Source organism: Capricornis sumatraensis, chromosome 8 (assembly GCF_032405125.1).
Source record: "Capricornis sumatraensis isolate serow.1 chromosome 8, serow.2, whole genome shotgun sequence".
In the NCBI taxonomy this organism is placed as follows: Eukaryota; Metazoa; Chordata; class Mammalia; order Artiodactyla; family Bovidae; genus Capricornis; species Capricornis sumatraensis.
Window position 1 is genome coordinate 64707716 of NC_091076.1, and position 26139 is coordinate 64733854.

At 45.7% G+C, this 26139-nt stretch overlaps 2 protein-coding genes across 2 annotated transcripts in view; one reads left to right on the top strand and one right to left on the bottom strand.

Annotated features, from left to right (window-relative positions):
• Positions 1 to 9082, top strand: part of LOC138084678 (C-C motif chemokine 3-like) — a 30506-nt gene extending 21424 nt beyond the window's left edge. Inside the window, exons 2-4 of the mRNA XM_068979044.1 lie at positions 7295 to 7488; positions 8070 to 8184; positions 8596 to 9082. Of these exons, the coding sequence (XP_068835145.1) occupies positions 7413 to 7488; positions 8070 to 8184; positions 8596 to 8686 (282 nt within the window). The 5' untranslated portion in view covers positions 7295 to 7412 and the 3' untranslated portion in view covers positions 8687 to 9082. The remainder of the gene's footprint in view (positions 1 to 7294; positions 7489 to 8069; positions 8185 to 8595) is intronic.
• Positions 9083 to 17189: 8107 nt separating this feature from the next.
• LOC138083577 (WAP four-disulfide core domain protein 18-like) lies at positions 17190 to 19713 on the bottom strand. The gene is made up of 3 exons (XM_068977414.1): positions 19629 to 19713; positions 18609 to 18757; positions 17190 to 17237 (listed from the first exon to the last, which is right to left on the bottom strand). Exons 1-3 carry the CDS (start codon positions 19711 to 19713, stop codon positions 17190 to 17192), a joined length of 282 nt encoding a protein of 93 aa, XP_068833515.1.
• Between the last annotated feature and the right edge of the window lie 6426 nt (positions 19714 to 26139).

Consider the following 26139-nt stretch of genomic DNA (forward strand, 5'->3'; position numbering starts at 1 on the left):
CTCACGTATGGATGTGAGAGTTGGACTGAGAAAAAAGCTGAGCGCCAAAGAATTGATACTTTTGAACTGTGGTGTTGGACAAGACTCTTGAGAGTCTCTTGGACTGTAGGGAGATCCAACCAGTCCATCCTAAAGGAAATCAGTCCTGAACATTCATTGGAAGGAATGATGTTGAAGCTGAAAATCCAATACTTTGGCCACCTGATGAGAAGAACTGACTCCTTGGAAAAGATCCTGATGCTGGGAACGATTGAAGGCAGGAGGAGAAGTGGACGACAGAGGACGAAATGGTTGGATGGCATCACCAACTCAATGGACATGAGTTTGAGCAAGCTCCAGGAGTTGGTGATGGACAGGGATGCCTGGCTTGCTGCAGTCCATGGGGTCGCAAAGAGTTGGACACGACTGAGAGACTGAACTGAACTGACTTATGAGGAAATTGTTTCTCTAGATGTGGGGCCAGGAGTTGGCATCACCCAGGGATCAGCTTGGGCTTCCCTGGTGGTTCAGATGATAAAGAATTTGCCTGCAGTGTGGGAGACCTGGGCTCGATCCCTGGATTGGGAAGATCTCCTGGAGGAGGGCATGGCAACCCACTCCAATATTCTTGCCAGGAGAATCCCCATGGACAGTGGAGCCTGGCAAGCTACAGTATGTGGGGTCACAAAGAATCAGACACGACTGAGCAATGAAGCACAGTACACAGAACAGGGCTCAGGCTTAGCTGTTTCCTTTCCATGTGACAGATTTCTCTCTGATGTGAATGATCACAGCCTTCTTCCATAGAGCAGGATGCCCTGATGGACTCCCACAAATGTCCTAACTGTATAAATGTGACAGGCAAAAACACCACTAGGTCTCAAAAAGGATAAGCCAAGCTTAACCACGCTGATTTCTTTGGAGGGAATGATGCTGAAGCTGAAACTCCAGTACTTTGGCCACCTCATGTGAAGAGTTGACTCATTGGAAGACTCTGATGCTGGGAGGGATTGGGGGAAGGAGGAGAAGGGGATGACAGAGGATGAGATGACTGGATGGCATCAGTGACTTGATGGATGTGAGTCTGAGTGAACTCTGGGAGTTAGTGATGGAAAGGGAGGCCTGGTGTACTGGGATTCATGGGGTCGCAAAGAGTCGGACACAACTGAGTGACTGAACTGAACCACACCCTAGATGGAAAGAACAGAACTGGAAAGCCTGTAGGTACAAGGATGGTGAAACTCAAGATTATCTTTCCAGTAATTTGTCTATTTGTTGAATACTCACCGTAAACCTACAAGTCTGGATTTAATGCTTTAGGTGGGTCAGCAGCTTTAAAAATGGCCATATTCTTTGATCCAGAAATTTTGTTTTTCAAAATCTATTTTATGGAAATTAACTCACAAATGGGGAAAATTTTAAGGACAGTGGTTTTTTTGTGGTAGTTTATCTATGATCATATAATTGATAGCCAACCATATAGTCTACTTTGCTGGCCTGGTAAACTGACAGACACAGTGGTTAATGTTTAAGAGCCTAATGCCAGCCTCTTAAGCAAATAGAATGACATGAAAAGACTTGATTTTTAATATTGCAAATGAATAAGCATGATGCAAAAAAAGCAACCCTGGGAAGAAGAGAAAAACAGAGAGAAATAAACCTGCTTTATATGCCGATCCACTCCTCACGCCACGCCCCACAGGCTGTCTCTTCTCCACAAGCCCGGCCTGTCTCTAGGAAGGAGGAAAGATTCTGGTATTACACCAGGATAAGAACACATGATCATCGACAAATTTTTGACAGATCTGGAGAGAAATGAGAGAAACAGCAGGCACTGAGGTGTCTGCCCTAACCATGAGGAAGTGGCAATCAAGAGCCCCAGAAAAGCCAGGTCAGTTTCTTCCCCCCTGGGAGGGCAGCCGGCCAGAAGTTGGTGGAGATGTTAGTGCTCAGGGCTGTGGAGTAGGGCACAAAGTGAACCAAGTAAATTAAGCATTTCTTCTTGACCGTGAATCACTGTTTTGAATCTCTGCCTGTCTTGTTCTCAGTCTCTGGCTCCCTCTTCAGGGAATACAGCTATTGGAGCAGGGAGCCCTTGTTCGTCTCTTTCAGGGGAACTTCATCTGGTCCATAGAGACATTTGCTAGCAAGATGCCACCTTCTGTACATCACCCAAAGGGTGGAGCTCCTTGGGAGAGTCGAGGGGCTCTGTCATTTGGGTCATCCTAGAAACCAATCAGACCTGGCATTTGCACCTTGTTAATGAATGCATTAGACCTCAATTGTCCCCACTAACAATGGGTCTACCAGATCCAGAGACAAGATAGTTAAAACTTCCTGAGAAGTTTGGGAAACAGCATGTTTGAAAACCTTCTGTGAAATTCTTTGCTTTCGTGTGAGAAATCTCAACCATAGAGTTTAAGTGATGTGGTTTAGACATCCGTCCAGAGCGTTGAGAAACAATTCTAAAAGAAAGGAAGGATGAGAGTCTTGTGATACAGACAAGACTCATGAGCTGATGGATGTAGTGATGAGATGGTTGACCAGAGCAGCGTGGGGAAATCATTGATGATGGGCAGGAAGAGGGCAAAGCCAAGATAGAATGGGGCAAGTGCTGCTGCCTCCATCCTTCGGGAGTCCATCCTGTATCCTTGTCCCTTTATAGGCAACTCTAGAGCATGAGCAGCTGGAGGCTGGGCATGATCAGAGGGGAAGTTGCTGCATGGTGTCTTGTTATGAGTTGCACATGTTGGGGTCCCTGGGGGTCACACAGAGGTTCAGAGCATCCAAGAAGAACCCAGTTGCTCATTTGTTGGGGCTGATTGGCTGGAAAGATTTTGGCTAGTGACGGGAGGTGAGATGATGTTAGTGTCAGAGCTGTAAGGACATGGAAAGATCTACAGATTAATAGTTCCTCCCACAGAGCAGATCTGATGCTTTGCTGCAGCTGTTCCGATCACAGAGGGTGACACCTACGGGTGATGCCACAGCACCCCGAGCACACAAGTCCCACTGGAAACCGCATCCTGCGTGAAAAGGACCATGACATCATGTTGCTCGGACCGCTTCTGAGGAAATGATTCACGAACAAGGAGGTGGGGGAGCCAGGAGTTGCCGTCACTAAGGGACCAATCTTAGCTGGTCTTCTACCACGAACAGAGCTTTATGGATCATACCATTCCCTTCTGCCTTTCTCGGAGCAGACATTTCTAATGTTCTTCACAGGTGTTTTGACTGTGGCATATCTACTGATGCCATCGAGTCTTCAGGAGCCTGAGCCGTGTTTGATCCGGACTCAGATGGACAGAGTGGAACTGGGGAAGTCTGGGACATGACAGACTTGACGTGATAGATAAAGTCGGCTTTTAAATCACTGTTTCATTCATCAGACATTCACCAGTCCCTACAGCATGCCATTAAAATCTTATTTAACAGTTGGATATATAAATGAATGCACATTAGACATGGGATGTCTCTATAAATCAGGAGCCCTAAATGTCTTTATTTTTTGGCCCAGAAAGTCTGCAGTTAGGAAAATATCCTATGAGGAAAAAAACCTCATTTGTTGAAAAAGGTTTATGCACAGAGATATTTGGCGAAGCATATTTATAGCGATTAAAAATCGAAAACAACCCAAATGTGCTACAGTAGTGGATGACAATATTAATACATTAGGCTGATGGATGAGGAAATTAGGCAGTATTAAAAATACTTAAAAATACTGGAATGATTTGGAAAAGTCTTGTACTGTTAAGTGTAAATAAGAAAAATAAAAATTTGCATTCACATCATGGCTACGATTATGTCCCTTCCCTTTCCCACATACACGGTAAAAAGAGATAAAAAGCAAGTAAGTAAATGGAACTATCATAAGCCTAGGGGAAAACGCACTTGAAAGAAATAAACCAAATTAATAGTCATTAGGTTTGGATAATAGAACCTTTCCTACCTTTAGGGAAAGACATTTTATTCAGATTGTGCCCGAGTTCATTTATGCCACAATAAGACAGGAAGAATGTAGACGAACCCCCCCCCAGCCCACCCCAGCTCCACATCCTTACTTTCATTTGCCATGCTGCCTACCCAACTTTGAGAAGTGAAACAAGTCTCTATTCTTTTCTGCATTTTATATATATTTAAATCAGCTTTAACTACTTTTGAGAGTATTCTATAGTCAACATTACAAATTATGATTTTAAAAAGCCCAGTTGGAGTTTAAAACACTAGCAACATTACTCTCTCTCCACTCCTGTGAGACTCCCTCTTACGCAGTGGTTGAGACTTTTTGAGAAGATGTGATGCCTGAGTCAGCAGCTCTTTCCCCACCATGAGGTGACAAGCCCAAAGAAGAAATGCCAACAAACTGTTGAGGGAAGGGGAGATATTCTCAGAAGTGTCCTTAATGATGTCATTGAAGTGCTAGACAAACCCTGGAAATGCCTTGACTTTACAATAAGGAAACAGGAAATGTTCTAGGATTCTTTAATAGCAAGGACTTCCTCTAAAATTTATTTACTTCCACAGTTTCTAAGGGCGAATTATTACGACAAGAGGTGAATTTGTTATCATATTTAGCTGTAAGTCATCTTTTAATTGTTATAAATAAGCTGTGACAAATACTGTTATATAGGTGACCTCATCATTGTGCTTGCATCCGTAGGATAGATCTCTGGCAGAGTTTTTCTGTTTAAAGGGTAGCAACAGTTTAAGGGTCATCATATTAACTCCCAGTTAGCCCAGCTAGAAGGTCTTGTAGGTCTTCATAGAACTGTTCAACTTCAGCTTCTTCAGCATCAGTGGTTGGGGCATAGACTTGGATTACTCTGATATTGAATGGTTTTCTTTGGAAATGAACCGAGATCACTCTGTCATTTTTGAAATGTAAGTACTGCCTTTTGGATTCTTTTGTTGACTATGAGGGCTACTCCATTTCCTCTAAGGGATTCTTGCCCACAGTGGTAGATGTAATGATCATCTGAATTAAATTCGCCCATTCCCATCCATTTTAGTTTACTGATTCCTAAAATGTAGATGTTCACTCTTGGCATCTCCTTTTTCAGTTCAGTTCAGTCACTCAGTCGTATCCAACTCTTTGCGACCCCATGAATCACAGCATGCCAGGCCTCCCTGTCCATCACCAACTCCCGGAGTCCACCCAAACTCGTATCCATCAAGTCGGTGATGCCATCCAGCCATCTCATCCTCTGTTGTCCCCTTCTCCTCCTGCCCCCAATCCCTCCCAGCATCAGAGTCTTTTCCAATAAGGCAGCTCTTCGCATGAGGTGGCCAAAGTATGGGAGTTTCAGTTTCAGCATCAGTCCTTCCAATGAGCACCCAGGACTGATCTCCTTTTGGATGGACTGGTTGGTTATCCTTGCAGTCCAAGGGACTCTCAAGAGTCTTCTCCAACATCACAGTTCAAAAGCATCAATTCTTCGGTGCTCAGCCTTCTTCACAGTCCAATTCTCACCTCCATACATGACTACTGGGAAAACCATAGCCTTGACTAGACGGACTTTTGTTGACAAAATAATGTCTCTGCTTTTGAATATGCTATCTAGGTTGGTCATAACTTTCCTTCCAAGGAGTAACCATCTTTTAATTTCATGGCTGCAATCACCATCTGCAGTGATTTTGAAGCCCCCCAAAATAAAGTCTGACACTGTTGACACTGTTTCCACTATTTCCCCATCTATTTCCCATGAAGTCATGGGACCAGATGCCATGATCTTAGTTTTCTGAATGTTGAGCTTTAAGCCACCTTTTTCACTCTCCTCTTTCACTTTCATCAGGAGGCTCTTTAGTTCCTCTTCACTTTCTGCCATAAGGGTGGTGTCATCTGCATATCTGAGGTTATTGATACTTCTCCCGGCAATCTTGATTCCAGCTTGTGCTTCTTCCACCCCAGCGTTTCTCATGATGTCCTCTGCATGTAAGTTAAATAAGCAAGGTGACAATATACAGCCTTGATGTACTCCTTTTCCTATTTGGAACCAGTCTGTTTTTCCATGTCCAGTTCTAACTGTTGACCACTTCTAATTTACTTTGATTCACGGACCTAACATTCCAGGTTCCTATGCAATATTGTTCTCTACAGCTTTGGACTTTCACCATCAGACACATCCACAATTGGGTGTCGTTTCCACTTTGGCTCAACCTCTTCATTCCTTCTGGAGTTATTTCTCTACTCTTCTCCAGCACTTTGGGCACCTACCAACCTGAGGGGTTCACCTTTCAGTGTCATATCTTTATGTCTTCTCATACTGTTCTTGGGGTTCTCAAGGCAAGAATGTTGAAGTGGTTTGCCGTTCCTCTCTCCAAACCAGGGACTAGTGATTTTGTGTCCATCAGCCTGTTGATGGTGATGTCTGCAGGAACTTACCTGGACTGTACTTTTTGTGGGGGCCCCACAGATATTTCGCCAACTGGGGCCAGTGTTGAAGCTGGACCAGCCAGTAAGGTTCTTATTATTATTGTAAGATGAACCTCAACAACCATCAGGGGACTTTGAAAGACAAGGTGTGTTACTTGGAGTCCCAGAGGGTAGACAGCATGGCTGTGGCTGCACAGTGAGGTCTCAGAGAGAGTGAGTTCAGACCTGGGGCTCTGCCTTTGCTGGGGTGAGGGTGGGGTGCCCAGGGTATTGTAGGTTCACTCTTCATTGGTGAGTTTAGCAGATAAGAGAGAAAGTGTGGAAGGGAAAAGGGAAGCCACTCAAATGGTCATCCAGAACTTTCTAAAAGGGGAACTTCATGGGTAGGGCAGCCTGGCCCATTATCTAGTTCTGTATCGGGGGACGTGCTTATTCAAGATGGATATCTTTGAAATGGATGCCTCACAATCAAAAGCTTAAGGTAGAATGTTTGAGGAATGAGCCAAAGTCTGAAAGGCCAGCCTCAACTCCGGCCCCTTCTGCAGCTGAGTATTCCCCAGATCTGCTGTCCCCACCCAGGGTGTGGTTTTAGCTTGGGGAGGCCTTCTCAAGACCCCGTGGTCTTATCATCTAGGTCAGAGCTGTGTTGTCGGGACAGAAGGTTCAGTTCTGTGGGGAGATGCTTGGTGTACAGACCTGCTCTTATGAGAAAGCAGCGCATAAGCTTGTCACAGGGTCACACCAGCCTCTCACCTCCTCTCACTGGGGAAACCATTTCCCCATCAAGTAAGCAACACGACCGTTCCTGCAAATACGCTGAGCCTTTGTGGTGACCCAAAGCTTTGCTGGCTTCTGCCACTCACAACACGATACCAACACTGTGATAAAAAATACCGCCCCCCACCCCCGCCCCGCCAGTCTCCACAAGTTTCCATCCTCTAGTGTCCCAAGGCTGCCTATAAAGACAGGACACAGCTCAGACCCCAGCAGGAGGCTGCAGCTTCAAGTCTCCGAGTCCAGCTCCACTGGCCCCACCTGACTCTCGCACCCGCCCGGCATCATGGAGGTCCCCGGGGCCGCCCTGGCTGTCCTGCTGTTCACCGCGGCCCTCTCTGCCCACACCTGCTCTGCCAGCCGTGAGTCCGTCTTCCCCTCCTTTAGGCCTGTCCCCAACACTTGGCCAGGGCTTGGGCCGCAGTGCCGAAGTCTCACCTGAGCCCTTAAGCAGAGAGCTTCAGAGAGACTGCAGACACTATTTCCTGAGCAGAACTTTCCTTCCCAGGGGGGATTTTAGCAGTTCTATTCTCTGGCTCTGAGAGACAGTGGTGGGGAGGCCCATTTTATGGATTCCTGGGAAGATGAGGCCCAGGTGGGATTCTTACATAGGTGGAATCTGTGTCCAGTGGGCTCCCACTGATGTGGCCTTTGTTCTCCTCAAGAAGCCAGTGAGGGGTACCCAGGGAGAGAGAGAGAAAAAGAACGTTTGTTCGGAAAACTAAATTCTTCACAGAGAGACATAGAAACACCAAATCAAGACAGACAAAGCATGTGAAATGCCACAAGAGAGACTCAGAAATAAAAATGTAACGGGAAAGAAGAAATGCCCCCACCTCCACCCCCCCGCGCTGCCTCCTGCAGGTCTGCCTGACCCTCGAGGGGCTGCTGGCTGCCTTTCCCCTAAACAAGGACTTACCACGGTCTGTCCCGTCTCTCACAGCTGGTGCCATCACCCCGGCCGACTGCTGCTTCTCCTTCGTCTCCCGGCAGATCCCGCGCAAATTCGTGGACGACTATTATGTGACCAGCAGCCAGTGCTCCAAGCCCGGAGTCATGTAAGGGCCAGCCTTCCTGCCCGCCCTGGAGAAGGAGCCTGGGGGTCTTAGGCACCTCCTTGGAGCTCAGGACACCAGGGGGGCCCCTGCCATGTTTTCTCACCGGTTTGGGGCCTGCAGAGGGTCCTAGGGGTCTGCCCCTGGGCAGAGGGAGGAGAGGGAAGGGGTGATAGCAGGAAGCTGTCCTCTCTCTCATTTGGCAAACAACAATGCTGGCTTTCCGAGGGGACCCCCATAGGAGACCCAGGAAGGTCTGTGAACCCCAGGGTGAAGGGGACATGATTTGAGAATGTGGACAGGCCCTGAGATGTCCAGGGCAGAAGGAGGGAGGGGTCCCTGGGGGCCCAGGATCCCCCCGCCCCCCCCCGCCCAATTGCACTCACCAGTGTGTAACCCTTCTGTTCTCCACAGCTTCTGGACCAAAAAAGGCCGACAGGTCTGTGCCGACCCCAGTGAGGACTGGGTCCAGGAATACATCACCGACCTGGAGCTGAATCCCTGAGTGGCCTGGGAGCTGCAGGGAAGAAGTTCCCTCTATGGACAGTCGGGGAGGCAGGGCAATGATCCTGGGACTCCGAAAGGCACCTCTTCTGTGGGTCACACCCCATCCCCAGCCACTCACCGGGGCCCTCCTTCACTTTAATGTCTCCTATTTAACGTTTGTCATTTATTTCCACCATGGAAGTGCGTGATGCCGTGAATATCTGCTCTGACCCCCTCTTCCCCACCCACCCCTCCCCCTTCGTCTGTAACTGTCCTCACTCTCAGTAGGTGGATCAATCAGTGTGACTGGCGCTCTCCTGGCAGCAGTCGTATCATACATGCCAAACAACAAATGCTGGTTGAGTGGTTTTGCCCAGGACTGTGATTCACAATATCAAAGGCTCTTCTATAAAAGGTAAACCAGCCTTTTCCTGTGGTGACTCTCTTGATTTTGCTTTTCTAGCGGCTGGAATCATGGGTAGAGACTAATACGGGGTGACGGGGGAGGAATAGGGAAATACGAAAAGGGGCCGACCACGAGCAAGGAAAAACATCCTAGAAAAAGAACACCAGACATTCCTCTGGAGATACTGTCCAGGAAAGTTAAAACTGGCACATTAATTTTTAAATTTTATTTTTATTTTTAAAAAATATTTCTTTGTTTGTTTATTTTTGGTTGTGCGGGGTCTTAGTTGCAGTGTGTGGGCTCAGTAGTTACAACACAAGGACTTGTTTGTTCCATACCATGTGGGATCTTAGTTCCCCGACCGGGGATTGAACCTGTGTTCCCTGTATTGGAAGGTGGATTCTTCACCACTGAACTGCCAGGGAAGTCCTGACATGTTATTTGATAACCAAATCATAATTTACCTACTTATGAAAACCAAGGTGGTGTGTATTTGTGCACACAATTGCATTTTTGTATATGATTTCCTCAAAATAGTGGCTCACACTTGTTGAGGTCTTATCGAGTGCTTGGTGTTACAATCAGTGCTTATAGTAGTGCTGTGCTGAGTGCTTGCCTTGGTGACAGGTAAGCCAACCCTGCCTGCAGTCTAACAAGAATACCCTACCCACCAGTTGATGGAGAGCCTTGCTCACCTTCTCCATTGTTCTGCACTCTGCTTTTTGGGGGAATATTCTTCATGGCTATATCTGAGCTGAGACTTGGGGGCTAGAGTGGCCAGAGTTAAGTTTTAAAATATGGGATGAAGAATTCTTTAGCAGAAGGATGTCCCATGCAATTGTTGGGACATACTTATACAAAAATTATTTGTTGGGTATCTGAATTTCAATTTTAACTAGGATTACTGTATTCTACCCGGTGACCCCACTTGGGGTGCACACCTCTCATTAAGGCTGCCTGTTTCCTGTTGAAGTTGGGTACCTAAGGATTGGCTTGAAAGCAAGTACTTTTCAACATTGAATTCACATTAGAATCACTTGGTGGTGGTTGTTTAGTTGCTAAGTCATGACTGACTGTTTCAACCCCATGGACTGTAGCCTGCCAGGCTCCTCTGTCCATGGGATTCACCAGGCAAGAATACTGGAGTGGGTTGCCATGCCCTTCTCCAGGGGATCTTCCCAGTGATCAAACCCACGTCTCCTGCATGGCAGACAGATTCTTTACTGCTGAGTCACCAGGGAAGCCTCAGAATCACTTGGGAGAGCTTTTTGAAAACTTCATTCCCAGGAGCTCGCCTCCAAAGTCAAGGCTCTAATGACGTCTAAGTGAAACCTGGGCATCAGTAATTTTAAAATGTTACTAACGCACAGCTAGTTTGAGAAGCGACGTTGGGGTATAGTCCTAGCCTGTTTTTGGCTGGTCTTGGGATTTCAGAGGTGATACAACTCTCTTCCAGTTTTTCAAGACTTCTGATCTGGTTTTTGGTCAAGTCCATTGGATGGTTAATGAGCAGAAAATCTGTCGGCTACTGTTACTTTTAGAACAGAGATTTAGGACTCCTCCTCTCTCATAGCACAGTGCTGGGAGCTCTGGGCCTCCCCTTTCCCCACCACAGCCTCTCCCCCATGTAACTGCCCTCTGCTGATGAAACGATGCCACAGGCGGGGAGGTTGCCCTGATCAGCTCCCTGCCTCCAAACGCATCCCACCAGCCCACCTCCTCACAGGGAACACGAGGGTTGGTTTTGTTCACAGGATGAATTTCTTAAAGGAGGAGTCTGAGAACAGGATGAATTTCTTAAAGGAGGAGTCTGAGAACAGGATGAACCGGGCTGTTTATGGATTCCATTTTTTGTCCTTTCTAGTCTCCCATCCTGTCATTTCTGCTTATACTAACATTAACTTGGAAGGGAGAATTCTGCTTTTCCAGATGACTGATTCTCAACCAGCAAGCAGAAAGGGTTTCTCTTAAGCAAACTATATTTTTCTTCCTTCTCTGCTATCGGAGGAGCCAATTTCAAGGTGAGCTAATCTCTTTCTTAGAGGGCTTTGCTGATTTATGCAAGAAGTAACCATTCTTCAACACCCTGAATTTTCCTTGTTGATGTAACCTTGGTGACGCAGATGGCCTTGGTGAGAATATATAAGAAGTCATGGGGATGACCAGCTGTCATGCTGGTTAGAGACGTCCTCCCTGACTTTGGCCTCAGCTACTGCCCTCAGCCAAGGCCACTTTTGGGGTCTGCTGCCTGCAGCACTGCAGTCTCTGTCAGTTCAGGGTATTTTGAGTTGCTGTATCAGAAAAGCTGGCTCAATCTGGCTTAACCGATAAAGGGAGCTTGTTAGTTCACATAATTGAAGTTTCAAGAAATGGATTACCTTCAGGCAAAGCTTGATCCTGTGGTCCATAAAGTATCACCATAAACCATGTTTCTATATACATTTTTGATCTCCATTCAATTTGGAAGCTTCATCTTAGAACTTCCACTGTAGAGTGAGTCAGCTTGCTTGCAGTCCCCACCCGCCTTGAGACCCCTTCATGGGGTTTCAGGAGAAAAAGTAATGACCTCTCCGCACAAAGGTGGAACCCACCAGGTGGGCCACTCTTTCTTCTTCCTGTAGATGTCGACTTTCTGAGCCAGACTGAGCAACAGAGAAGAAATCAAGATAAGAGGCAGGGCAGAGAAAGGAGTGTGGGGGCAACTGGGCTCTCACCACATGGAGTGAGTTTTCTCGTGGCCAGACCACCCTGTGGAAGGTTCTGGAGCTTGAGCCTTCTTCTCAGTGACACTGCACAGATTGGGGAGTTATATATCCTACCTTGTCTGGGGAAGACCCAGTTTTTGCCAGTGTGCCAGCATATTATTAATAATAGTATCCTCTTGGACTCTCAAAATGGTCATTGTATCCATAGTAGGTCTACTGCTTCAAGGGTCTCTAACAGCAGGAGCTGGTGAGATGGTCTCAGGATTGATGTACACAGAGGTCCCTGACTGTGTGGGCCAAGGATGCTGAAATCCAGTCTGCATGTCACCTCTACAGTCTTACTCCAAACACAGAGCCAGATGTGCGCCAAGAAGGAGCCTTTTCTTAATGTCCTCAGGCTAGCAAAGGCCCAGGTGTGCTACCAGTGGGGTGGGTGGAGGGAGAGGAGAAGGATGCAGGCAAAAGTGGGGTGTCGACATCAGGGAACTAGGCAAAGAAAGGACCCCCAGAACCCCCTCCATGCAAAGAAATGCATGTGCTGCCCAAGAGAGCATCAGTGGCTTGTTGGTATTAAAAAAAAGAGGCAGCATTAACAAGCCAAATGCAACAGGGACTACATCTGTGTGCAGTTAAGAAAAGTTCTCTTTACTCTATTATCATGCCACATAGACCACCCTCTCCCCAGGACCCCAGAAGAAGTAGGCCTTTAAAAGAGAAGAAGAGAAGGCATCCAGGACGAAAGCCTCCTCTTCCTGCAAACCCCCTGAGCCTAATTTGCAGCAGTGGGGTTGTGGAGGAGGCAAGAAGTGGAGATGAGATCAAGTTTGAGACTGAAATTATGAACTGAAAGAGTTTTTATTACTGAATGTGACCAGAAAGTTGTGGATCTGCCCAAAATGCTGTTAAGGTGAAACCAGTGGTGGGGGAAGAGTTCAGCATTTTATGTTTATTTTCTGAAGCATCAGGATAGGACAGGCTATAGCTGAGTAACAAACAACCCCTCAATGGATTAACAAAATAAAAATTTCTCACTGGCACCAGATCTGACATAGGTCAGATTGCTGGTTCTCAAAACTGAGTGTGCACCAGAGCCACCTGGAGGGCCTGTCTAAGCACAGAGTCCTGGGCCCCACGCGAGAGACTCTGATGCTGCGTGTCTGGGGTCTGGCTCAGCTCTGGGCTTTCAGGTGATGCTGATGGTGCTGGTCCATGAACCACACTTCGAGTAGTACTGACCCCAGAGCAGCTTGCTAGGTGCCGACTCAGGAATCCAGGCTGCTTCCGTCCTGTGGCTCTCGATTCTGGAATGAGAAAGGAGACAGAAAAGTCATACTGTTTTTAACTGTCCTGGCCCAGAAGTGACACACATCACCTCTGCTTGCAGTCCATTCAGAATTAGTCACAAGAGACAAAATCCATCTGCCATGTAAGGAAACATATGGGCTACTAATATTTAGGGAGCACTAATATCCCTGCCAGTTATTGTCAACAAGAGGTTTACCAATGAAAGCGGGCAGTCCAAGGTGAACTTTTTTTTGACCACACCAGGTAGCTAGCAGGATCTTAGTTCCCCAACCAGGGAATTGAACCTTTATTCTTGGCAGTAAGAACTGAATCCCAACCACTGGGCCACCAGGGAATTGCTGACCAACGTGAACTTGCAGTCTATGCAGGTACTTACAGCTGCCCATATGAAAGGTATATTCGATATTCAGAGTTTTAAATTAATCTCATTGACATCTTTTCATCTCAGCACATTCATATCAATGCTTCTTCCTTTTCAGTGGTTTCATATTTATTATGTGGGTGTACTATGATATTTTTAAATTTAGAACGCTCGTGCACTGTTTCTTTGTGAGTCTGATTTTGGCTGCGCTGTTGCTGAGAGCAGGCTTTCTCTAGCTGGAGCCGTCGGGGGCTTCTCCTCATCACGGTGCACAGGCTCCTCATTGCAGTGGCTTCTCCTGTTGCAGAGCGTGGGCTCTAGGCTTATGGGTGAAGCTCATGGGCTCCAGTAGGTGTAGCACACAGGCTCTCAGGAGTTGTGCCCGCAGGCTTAGTTGCTCCTTGGCATGCGGGCTCCTCCCAGACCGGGATCGAACCCTTGTCCCCTGCATTGGTAAGCAGATTCTTATCCACTGTGCCACCAGGGAAGTGCATGTGCTGTGATGTTTTAAACTACCCTCTTTCTCTCTCTCTCTTTTTGATGAATATATTTTTCTTTCATTGTTTTCGCAAGTTAGGCTGCAAAGAACATCTGTGTGCCTACACCTTTATGTCTTTACATAGTGTTTCTTGAAATAAATTCCTCAAAATAAGGTAGATTGAAGAGTATGTACATTTTAAAATTTGCTAAAAACTATCACTACGCTTCAAAAATGCTTAACATCAAAATTCCGCTTTTAAATACTAAAAAAATAGAGTGCTAGTGCTAAGTAGCTTCAGTCCTACCCAACTCTTTGCAACCCTGTGGAATGTAGCCCACACGACTCCTCTGTCCATGGGATTTTCCAGGCAAGAACACTGGAGTGGGTTGCCATGCCCTCTTCCAGGGACCTTCCTGACCCAGGGATCAAACCCTCATCTCTTATGTCTCCTGCATTGGCAGATGGGTTCTTTACTACTAATGTCACCTGGGAAATAGAGTTTCAAACAAAACAAAGTAAGTATGGCTTAAGAAAAATTAATACACACTTGCATTTCTCATAAGCATGTAGAATTTCTCCCTCTTGAGTTTTACAACAGCGACTCTGATCTAGTCTAACTTTCTTATTCTTAAAAACATAATCTAGGCCAGGACTCAGGAAAGTTTTCCACAAAGGGTCAGATAGTAAATGTTTGGGGCTTTGCCGTCATACAGACTCAGCCGCAAGTATTTAACTCTGTCATAGTAATGGGAAAGCAGTCACAGACATACCATATGGAATGGAATGGGCAAGGCTGTGTTCCTCTGAAATTTTATTTACAAAATCAGGAATTGTGTTGGATTTTAAAAAAAATTTTTGGCAGTGCCACGTGATGTATTGGGATCTTAGTTCCCCAACCAGGGATGAAAGTGGTGGCCCCTGCAGTGAAAGCTTGGAGTCTTAACCACTGGATCGCCAGAGAAGTCACAGTATTGTGCTGGATTTGTTCTGAGGACTGTAGTTTGCTAACCCTGATCAAGATAACTGATCTAATAGATCATTTGTCCTTCACCATAGCAGTCTTATCGCTTGTATTGGCTGATTATCATTTTCTTCTCTAATGTTAGCTGCTGATTTTGTTGAGTCATGAATTATAGGAAAATGATATCCAGGTATCACGCTTATTGCCACATGGATCGTATTAAGAAGAGTGGTAAATCCTTATTGACTGATTTCATGGTTTTTGGTCTTTTGGTTTCATGTAAATCACTTGGGAATTAGTGGGGGGAAATCTATATTTCCCAGATCCTAAGAAATTCAATTGTGCCCATTTTAAACAACTCTGCCAAATGGTTCTGGGCTGCTTGGAGGAATGCTGATATCAGCTTGCATTTTAGTTATACTATTTATTAGCTGTAAGACTGTGAGTGAGTTGTTTTAACTCTCTGAGCTAACATTTTTGCTTCTCTCAAATGGGGATACTTAGGTCTTAGTGAAATTGTTAGAACTTAGAGAACAATACGTAGTTCTTAAGAAAGCATGATTTAGGAGAAAAATAGATTTCAATGCATGAATGCATGAATATATATCAAGAATTAATTTACCTAAAGCACAGATTATACACTAGGTGCACTCCAGTATTCTTGCCTGGGAAATCCCAGGAACAGAGGATCCTGAGGGGCTACAGTCAATGGGGCTGCAAAGAGCTGGGCATGACTTACTAACTAAACAACAGTAGAAACTGTGTCATTACTCTTCTAAGACCCTGACTATCAAAAATCTCACTTTTTGTTACTATAAAAATAGAGTTTAAAACAAAACAGAATAGATAAGGTCAAAAATTAATATACATTTGCATTTCTTATAAGAACTGTCTTATCAGTTTCCATAGGGAGCAATAGAATTTTCCCTTAAATATAAAGGCAGTTTAAGTGCAGGTGAGGGACTTTCCTGGTGGTGCACGTGTGCTCCACACTTCCAGGGCAGGAGGCACAGGGTTGATCCCTGGGTGGGGAGCTAAGATCCCACATGCCAAGCAGTACGGCCAAAAAACAAACAAACAAAAAAAGAAAAAGTAAATGCAGATGAGAAAAATGTGTTTCCTAAAAAGTACAAACAAATTTCCAGGGACATCTGGACTGTCTGGGGGGCAGAAATGTAAGTGGAAGTTGTAGGATGCCATCCTCAAGTGTCTTTGCAGGGGTAGGTCATACCTTGGCGTTCAGAACGGCAGATAACAGGTGAAACTGATTGATATTCTCATGAACCCACATAAATGACCAAGGGAGACAGGAGCCTGGAATGGTCTGGGATGGGGATGACCAGCCAGTGAAAGAGGATTTCAATGCGGATTTGCCCTCATTCTGATGCATGGACAAGTGAGGCCACAGGCCACTGGGGCTATAAGATGCACAAGAGCAGTGCTGGTGAGCAGGACACACAGATACTAAGGCCCACACTGAGCAAGTAAGCGCAAGGGTCTCGGTGGAAAGAAGAGATAAAACACGCAGCAGTCAAGTCCAGGTCATAATTTTTGCCAGAATCTTTGAGAGACGAAGTTTTATCCTCTTCCTCAGGCAAAGTCTGAATCGAAGGTTCCAGCCCCAGAGCCCGTCTCCTAACTGTATACTAACTGCTCATCATTCCGGGACAGCAGTTGGCATTTCCCAACTCATGTCACCCACACCCCAAGGATCAGGGTCACTCCCCCGGAGTTAGACATCCGGTCCTGCTAGATGTCTGTGTGCTGCCTTGGAATGGGGTATCCCCACCCTTGCTCCTGCTCCTTTGGAGCCTTGCCCTAATAAAGGCTACTGCAACAGGCCTCCTATGTGCTACACAGTCATTCTTTTTTTTTTTTTTGCTTGACCAAAATCATATTCACAGAATGCTTGAGAAAATATTCTTGTGCCTTCTGCCCTGTCTAGACACAGAGACATGCAAGGAGGAAAGGAGCTGGCTGGGAGGAATTTGCCTCTGATCTGTTGGTTTCCTAAGTGTCCTGTATTCATGGACCCACTGCAACGTACACATATGGTCCTGCTAGCCCAAGAAGGGCCACCAGAATGCCTAAATGGAAAGAAGGACACAGCCTGAATAATGCCATAGAGACAGTTTATTTTGGACACAAGCTCTTTAGAAAGCAATCATTCCACCATTTTAGATCTTCATCTTCCAGGGCTCCAATTCCAGGAATAGGAAATATCCAGGAATATTCTGTCACCATGCCAAGCATCGAATCCATGGATTCATGAGAAATCTTCTGGCGCTGGTCTCCAGGCATGCTCAGTAAACCTCCAGTCCAGCTTTCCCACGGCCGCCAGAGTCACCCTTCTAAAATACAGATTTTATCATGATGTTAACTATGCATGGGCTTCCCTGGGAGCTCAGCTGGTAAAGAATCTGCCTGCAATGGAGGAGACCCCAGTTTGATTCCTGGGTTGGGAAGAGCCACTGGAGAAGGGATAGGCTACCCACTCCAGTATTCTTGGGCTTCCCTGGTGGCTCAGCTGGTAAAGAATCTGCCTGCAATGTGGGATCCCTGGATTTGATACCTGGGTTGGGAAAATCCCCTGAAGAAGCGAACCGCTACCCCCTCTATTATTCTGGCCTGGAGAATTCCATAGACTATTCCATGGGGTCGCAAAGAGTCAGACACGACTGAGCGACTTTCATGTTCGCTTAACTGTGCTTAGAAACAACCAGAAGTTTACCAAACCCTTGAGCAGGAAGCTCTCTCTCCTCACTGGACTCTGGCATGGATGGCCCTCCACCATTCCCCTGAGATGTACAACCTCTTTCTACCACCATCACCTCCCCATCTCCAGTGGAGGACCCACACTCCTTCCACCCTCTCAACTGCCCTGTCTTCCTCCACCTAATTTCTGCATCCTTTTTGCTCCCTCAGTGTTCTCCACTCTCCGACAACTTTCCCAATCCTCTTCTTTGAGGCAAAGCCAATGACTTCTCTCTTTGCTCCCACAGATCTTAGGCAAGCCGTACCTAAAGCACTCTGCACACTAGGCTGTAATTATTTATCTAGCTGTATCTCTCTCACCCTGTTGTTCTTGTCTTTTTGTTGCAACTCTAGCACCACACCTGCCTGACACAGGAGATACTCTGTCCCATGGGGTTCCCCTTCCCTTCCTTCCTCCTCCAAGGATGACCCATTTCCAGGAAAACTTTAGCCCCTTTGCAGGAGGTGGGGAGAGAAGGAAAGTGGGATGCCCTTGGTTACGAGTAACTTGTGAAAGACTTCCCTGGTGGTTCAGTGGTTAAGAATCCAACTTCCAATGGAGGGGACCAAGGTTTGATCTCTGGTTGGGGAACTAAGATCCCACATGCCTGGGGGAAACTACGCTGGCATGCTACAAGAGAGAAGCCCAAACACCGCAACAAAAATCCTACATGTGGTAATTGACTCAATGCAGCCAAAATAAATAAATAAATATGTATTTTTAAAATGACCTGTGCATCTAGGGTCATGGATACATATCTCATCTGAACTCATCAGGGCTCTCCTGGGATAGGGCTCCTCTTCAAGGAGGAGGCCTTAGATGATGCAGCCAGCTGTCTCCAGCCTCTTTCTCTTGGAGTTTTCCAGATTCCCATGTGCAGTGGACATGTGAGCAGCCCTCTGTTCCAGAAAAGTCCGCTGGGGTGCTGTTGGCAGCCTTGGCCAGCTCTTGGCTGATCTGTACTCACCTTGAAGACAGGCTTTTTGCAGATGTAGCCACATCCATTGCTGCAGCATTTCATTCCCTTGGGACAGGAATCATCTCCTGAGCACCCATGAAGACAAATCCCCGGAGAATCTTTGGGCACCTCTGGGCAGAATCCAGGTCTCTGCTGTCCTGAAACAAAAAACAGGGTGGTTTTTGTGGAGCCTGGAATGCAGACTAAGACATGTTTGAGAACTGGGGCTGAGAATCTGAAACCTGACGAGGGTTAGGTCGTCACTGGCAGGACTCCCGCCTCTTCCGTTGCTTCCTTTGTGCTCTGGACTCCTTCAGCCTCCACTGCTCCTCTCTCACTCGTAAGGCCAGAGCCTGTGCCTTCAGAGGGAGTTCTTCCTGCTCCCAAAGCTACACAGACTCAGAAGACAACAAACCTGTACAGTCATAGCCCTCTTTTTCTTGCTTCGTAAGAAGATCTTAGAGAAGTCCCTGCTTACAGAGATTTCTCTCTCCACTCACACACCCTGTGTTTTTCTGCAGGTTGCTATGGAGTCCCACTTCCAGGCATGTGTCCTAACTAGAGAGAACCTTACACTTTACCCACAACTTTTTTTTATTTAAATTATTTATTTTTGATTGAAGGATAATTGCTTTACAGTATCATGTTGGTTTCTGCCAAAAATCAACATGAGTTAGCAATAGGTATACCTATGCCCGCTCCGTCTTGAACCTCCCTACCTGTCCCCACCCCTCTAGATTCTAACAGAGCCTGGTTTGAATTCCCTGAGTCATAGATCGAATTCCCATTGACTATCTATTTATCTGTTTTACCAACAGATGGGTTGGTAATCAAATCCAACCCAATCTGATAAAGAGAATTGGAAACAGGGTAAATGCTCATTTAGATGAAAAGAAATGAGTCTGATCAATGTTGACTCTCCCCTCTGCAGTGGGGGCACGGATGCTTCCAGGCCAAACCATCTCCAAGTCTAACACTGGGCTCGGAGCCTTCTCTGCTGCCAGGAAGGATTCACTTCAGCACCCTTACCTTTGATAGGAGGTCTCTGAGCACAGGCCCCCTCCAGCCCCATGATGATGAAAGCCACCAGAACGAAAATGGTGCCTGTTTTCATGTTGGCCTCTGGTGTGGTATAGGGGCAGATCCCAGCCCCAGTTTATACTCTCAGTGTCATCAGAAAGGAGGGTGGGGCAGGAGGCAGTAAAGCAGGAAGAGAATCAAACAGAAGCTCTCCAGAGAGTGCCCTCAGAAGCTCTAATTCATTGTTCTATTGCACAACTGGTTTCTTAGACTTGGGAATGGTTTCTTGGATATGCAAATACCAAAGTGGAGAGTTTGGGAATACTTTTCAACCCGTCATTTATTACTCCATCCCAACTTGGCCCTGGTTTCCCCGGTGCCTTTGAGGAACTGTGGTTCAAGTGTTGCAGGAAGGGGGACCACTTCCAGGGTCCGAAAGTGAACTCTGGTCTAATACTTGAAAATGAATTGTCTGAGGAGACACACATGCTGGCAAAGCAAGAGACTTTATGGGCAAGTGATGCCCAGGTGTAGAGCAAGAGGGTAAGGGAACCCAGGATCTCTGCTCTGCCACTTGACTCACAGTCCTGGGATCTGTGGTGGTGGGGTGAGTTTCCAGATGGTCTGGCCAATCATTCTGACTCTAGCTTCTTCCTGGTGACACAAGATGAATTTCAGTGAGGAGGATTCTGGGAGGCAGGTAGGACTTGTGGTGCCTCGGGGTCTTTTCCCGAATTCGCCCTGTTGGCGATGGTGTGTTAGTTCCCTGTTCCTTACCAGGACCTCCTGTCATAAAACAAGTCATGCAAATGGTCACTATAGTGCATGGCTAGGGTGGGTGATTTCAGCCAACATTTCCCTAATGACTCTTCCCTGAGAGACTTCATACTCAAGATACTTCTTAGGAATTGGGGTGGAGGTTTCTTTCTTCCGTAACTACTTGCAGCTGAGAATGGGTATGCTGCTGTTGCTGCTGCTGCTGCTAAGTCACGTCAGTCGTGTCTGACTCCGTGCGACCCCATAGACGGCGGCCCAGGCTGCTGTCTGTCCCTGGGATTCTCCAGGCAAGAACACTGGAGTGGGTTGCCATTGCCTCCTCCAATGCATGAAAGTGAAAAGTGAAATTGAAGTCACTCAGTCGTTTCCGACTCTTAGCGACCCCATGGACTGCAGCCTACCAGGATCCTCCGCCCATGGGATTTTCCAGGCAAGAGTACTGGAGGGGGGTGCCATTGCTTTCTCTGAAGAATGGGTATAGTCCTGCCTAAAAACTAGCATTCACCCTCATAGTAATTGCAATTTAGCCTGAAACTGTCGGAGATGAAACAGGGGCCAAACAGGAGGGCTAACAGGATAGTCATCACTGGGCCCAGAAAAAGAAGGCAAAATTTGGGGTGAGGACTGCAGGATGTGTGACTTTCTTCTGATTGGTTGCTGGTGAGGTAACAGGTTGGTGCCCCAGGAATCTTGCATTCAGCCTAAAGTTACCATCCCCCACCTGGGTGGGGGCTCAAGTTCAGCAGAAAAGCTCAAAGATATTGTCATGCATATTCCTTGAGTAGGAACCAGGACCTGCCCCCAAGTAAGAACCACCTGACTGCTCCTCCTGTTTCTGCATTCCCTCCCTTCCCTGATTAGTAATTGTCTGAATCTGCCCTTTGGAACTCAGAGAAGGTCACTGCTAGTGCTGCTGCTAAGTCGCTTCAGTCGTGTCCGACTCTATGCGATCCCATAGACAGCAGCCCACCAGGCTCCCCTGTCCCTGGGATTCTCCAGGCAAGAACACTGGAGTGGGTTGCCATTTCCTTCTCCAATGCATGAAAGTGGAAAGTGAAAGTGAAGTCGCTCAGTCATGTCCGACTCTCTCGACCCCATGGACTGCAGCCCACCAGGCTCCTCTATCCATTGGATTTTCCAGGCAAGAGTGCTGGAGTGGGGTGCCAAGGAGGCAGAATAAAGCTTATATCCTACAAACAAGAAATGGGACACAGAAAGGATTTGTACTCCAGAGTCCCAGAGTCCTGCTCAGTTTTAATTCAGAGAACTGAGCAACTATAGTTCTGATAACTTCCTGTCAAAATGGAGCACAGTTCTGCCTCAATTTGGAGAATAGACACTGAATTGAAAATATGTCTGAGTTCCAAGTCCCAGATCTGAGTCTTGTTTAATTAAAATCTCAGTCCCTTGGTCTGCCATTTTGATGTAACAGACCCAATCAGAAGTAGTTGGAGGAGTAATACCTAGAATTTTAATAGACAAAATAAATCTCCTTCCTTTCCAGAAGACTAAGCCTGAAACCCAGTCTGGACCTGGCACTTTGGGGGCACTTGTAGCCAAGTAACCAGTTATCTAGTTTTATCGAAGTAGGTTTCAACTTTTAACGTGGTATCAACATATAGATAACAGGTGCTTTTGGTCATCATATATGTCTCTTGTTTTCCTTAATGTACAATCTAAAGCAATTTCCTTTATATAGAAATGTAATTTCTTGCCTGGAGAATCCCAGGGACAGGGAAGCCTGGTGGGCTGCTGTCTGTGGGGTCACACAGAGTCAGATATGACTGAAGCAACTTAGCAGCAGCAGAAATGTAATAGTTACAAGAGGAAAACTTTAAAAAGTAAAGTTGCTAGCTGCCAGCAGACATCATTCTGAGAATGTCTGGTGGCACCCAAGACTGACATAGCTTAGAAAACTCAGGTTCTTAGCAATACAAGAACTTTTCTGAAATTGCACTCATAGTGTCACCTAGAAATTTCCTTGGATGTCTGAGCTATAGCTACTCCATTTTGACTTTCAATTGTAATATTATCCTTAATAGCCAAAGCAGATGTCACTATTAACAATGTTGGTGTTTCTCTGGGTATGAGAAGATGCAAGAAGTAGGACCCAAAAAATAGCCTCCTGAAAATGTCTAACTATCTGAAGGCCAATTCTGCTGGCTTTTCCCAGAGCACAGAGGGCCTCATTCCTGATCTCCACACTGAACTCCTTTCAGGGGTGTAGAAGGTCAGAAGCTGCAATGATCATAATTTAATCTTTGCAGAGGTAGATGGCAAGTGCCAGTTTCCAGCTGGCAGGACCCCTTCATGATCATAAATTTGGGGGAGTGCCTTTCGTGACTATTTTCTCCCATGGTGTTGAGAATGCTCATTCCCAGGTCTGGCAAAGATTTCCCTGATAGGCCACTCAATGCACTTTTACTATAAAACAGTACCCTAAATTCTCTAGACCACCTGTCTATATTAGCCTCTTATGATCCAGGAAAATATTCTCTCTTGTTCCTTCTTCTCATATCTATTAATACACAATTATAACTACTGATTTTACAAAACTATTTATTATTTTATCAGAAGCTCTGTCACACATTTGATAATGTAAGAAGCAGCAATTTTGTAAAATGGGTAAAATACAAATAACATAGCTAGCAGTTTTATTAAAGTCATAAGTAAGAATTAAGCCAAGAACTTCCATTAGGTGTAGTCCCTGAAGCAACAGTTAGAACTGGACATGGAACAACTGACTGGTTCCAAATAGGAAAAGGAGTGCGTCAAGGCTGTATACTGTCACCCTGCTTATTTAACTTCTATGCAGAGTACATCATGAGAAATGCTGGGCTGGAAAATCACAAGCTGGAATCAAGATTGCCGGAAGAAATATCAATAACGTCAGATATGCAGATGACACCACCCTTATGGCAGAAAGTGAAGAGGAACTAAAACGCCTCTTGATGAAAGTGAAAGAGGAGAGTGAAAACGTTGGCTTAAAGCTCAACATTCAGAAAACGAAGATCATGGCATCTGGTCCCATCACTTCATGGCAAATAGATGGGGAAACAGTGGAAACAGAGTCAGACTTTATTTTGGGGGCTCCAAAATCACTGCAGATGGTGATTGCAGCCATGAAAGTAAAAGATGGTTACTCCTTGGAAGGAAAGTTATGACCAACCCAGACAGCATATTAAAAAGCAGAGACATTACTTTGTCAACAAAGGTCCGTTTAATCAAGGCTATGGTTTTTCCAGTGGTCATGCATGGATGTGAGAGTTGGACTGTGAAGAAGGTTGAGCACCAAAGAATTGATGCTTTTGAGCTGTGGTGTTGGAGAAGACTCTTGAGAGTCCTTTGGACTGCAAGGAGATCCAACCAGTCCATCCTAAAGGAGATCAGTCCTGGGTGTTCACTGGAAGGACTGATGCTGAAGCTGAAACTCCAATACTTTGGCCACCTCATGAGAAGAGTTGACTCATTGGAAAAGACCTTGATGCTGGGAGAGATTGGGGGCAGGAGGAGAAGGGGACGACAGAGGATGAGATGGCTGGATGGTATCACCGACTCTATGGACATGAGTTTGGGTAAACTCTGGGAGTTGGTGATGGACAGGGAGGCCTGGCGTGCTGCAATTCATGAGGTCACAAAGAGTCGGACACCACTGAGAGACTGAACTGAACTGAATTGAACTGAGTGTATCCCAGGTCGTTTGACTTAGTCTGTTCTGTACCAATCCTTACCTTTCAGGCAAATTGTATTTTGGCATTGTCCATAAGACACACAAGCCAGTTTTCTAGTGTTCTACACTGATTATCTTTAATATGATTTAATTCCTCCCAACATAGAGGAGACTTTACACTTAAATTACATAACCTGGTGTTATCTACATAAACCCTTCCCATAATTGTGAGAGATTTTATTCCTTGGCTGAAACTTTGCTTGTTGCTCTGATTTAATTTGAGAAATCAGACAGAAGAAAATTCATATTTATGGCCAGGGTCAGAGCAGACATTATTAATTGGCTAGGTGAAATGATTCCATCTAGTAATATCAAAGTGATCTGAACATGACTATAATTTTTTCAGGTAAATTTCATCAGGGCCAGCCAATTAAAGCCTTGGAGTGGAGAAATTCACCAAGGAAACCCAGAAGTACTAGACATAAGTAATTGGGCAGAAACCCAACAGTTGGATTGATGTCTAAAACTAGCATGGGATCAGGCCTATGATAGAAAAACATTTGATTCATATACAAAGGTCCAGAAGTCAAGAAAACCTTAAAAATGATCATGCAAGTCAGGCTGAGGATCTTGGGGGAGCTGTCTACTTCTGAGAGTGTCTTCTTCTCGTCCTGGTGTGAGTGGAGTTTCTCCTCTGTTTGAGAGTCACTTTAAAGTAATTTTGAAATCAGTCTTTCTATAGGCAAGTCCAGTGCAAGGGCCCATTGTGAGTGAAAATTAATTCAAGAGTCAATTTCCTTCAGTTTCACTGTGCATGAGATAAGAGTGCCTTAGAGACAGATAAGGGTCCTTCCATCCAAGTTGGAGGTAGTCCTTTAAATTATGTCTTTTCCAGTGTGCATACTTCCCTGGTTGCAAGTCGTGGGGCATCTGATACAGTTTAGCACTATGGTCTGAAAGTTGTATTTATCCAGAAGTCCTTTCTATAAATCTTCTTGACAAAGAGGCACTTTTTCAAAAGCATCAGAATAAAATCATAACTGTCTATAATGACAAAAGACTGAAGAAGGCATCTTTAAAATCTGATTACAATGCAATTGGCAAAGTAAATTGATTACTTCTGTGACAACACTTGCAGATAATAACTAGAATTATGACCAATAACATTTTACCAGGACATGTCAGAATTTTTGGAACTTCATATAATTTTTAGAATGTTTATATTAGTAACATTTGCCATACAATATAACCTAAGGCTATTTATTACTCATTTGGTAATACTTTCCATGTAACTTAACATACCAAATGAACCTAATTAATTTAATACATCTCTTTGGGATGCTTCAGGGGCCTGTCAAAGCATCCCAAAGTTATCTAGAAGTCAAGAGGACTTCATTAGAATTTGATTCAGGAAGTTTTGTTAAAAATATCCCAAGAGTTTAGAACACTGTCAGATAGAATCATAACCACTGTGAAACTGTGGTTATTCACTTAGCCAGCGCTGGTGGATATGTAAGTTAGCTTGCTGATATGTTACAGTGAGCATAAACTGAGGCTGAAGGTCTGCTGCTGCTGCTGCTGCTGCTGCTGCTGCTAAGTCGCTTCAGTCGTGTCCAACTCTGTGCCACCCCTTAGACGGCAGCCCAACAGGCTCCCCCGTCCCTGGGATTCTCCAGGCAAGAACACTGGAGTGGGTTGCCATTTCCTTCTCTAATGCAGGAAAGTGAAAATTGAAAGTGAAGTCACTCAGTCGTATCTGACTCTTCGCAACCCAATGGACTGCAGCCTACCAGGCTCCTCCGTCCATGGGATTTTCCAGGCTAGAGTACTGGAGTAGGGTGCCATCCCTTTCTCCAGAGGCTCAAGGTCTAGTGGAAGTCAACTCTGCCATCTTGGCCCTAGTTGGTTCTACCAGTATCATCATATCCTGTGGATGTCCTTTTAAACATTGTGCCCTGCCCCCTTCTCTCCTGTTTCATTCCCCCCTCAGAAACTTTACTCCCGTACTCTCACGGGAAGCAGAAGGGCATCAACACTGCCTGTGAAGGAGTGAAATCTGGGTGCCTGATCTAG

Excerpts from the sequence above, each read along its gene's own strand:
- LOC138083577 (XM_068977414.1), bottom strand. The coding sequence starts at position 19,713 with ATGAAAACAGGCACCATTTTCGTTCTGGTGGCTTTCATCATCATGGGG. Across the intron at positions 18,758-19,628 it reads TCAGAGACCTCCTATCAAAG|GACAGCAGAGACCTGGATTC; the intron begins GTAAGGGTGCTG and ends TTTTTGTTTCAG. Across the intron at positions 17,238-18,608 it reads GCAAAAAGCCTGTCTTCAAG|AAGGGTGACTCTGGCGGCCG; the intron begins GTGAGTACAGAT and ends TCTGTATTTTAG.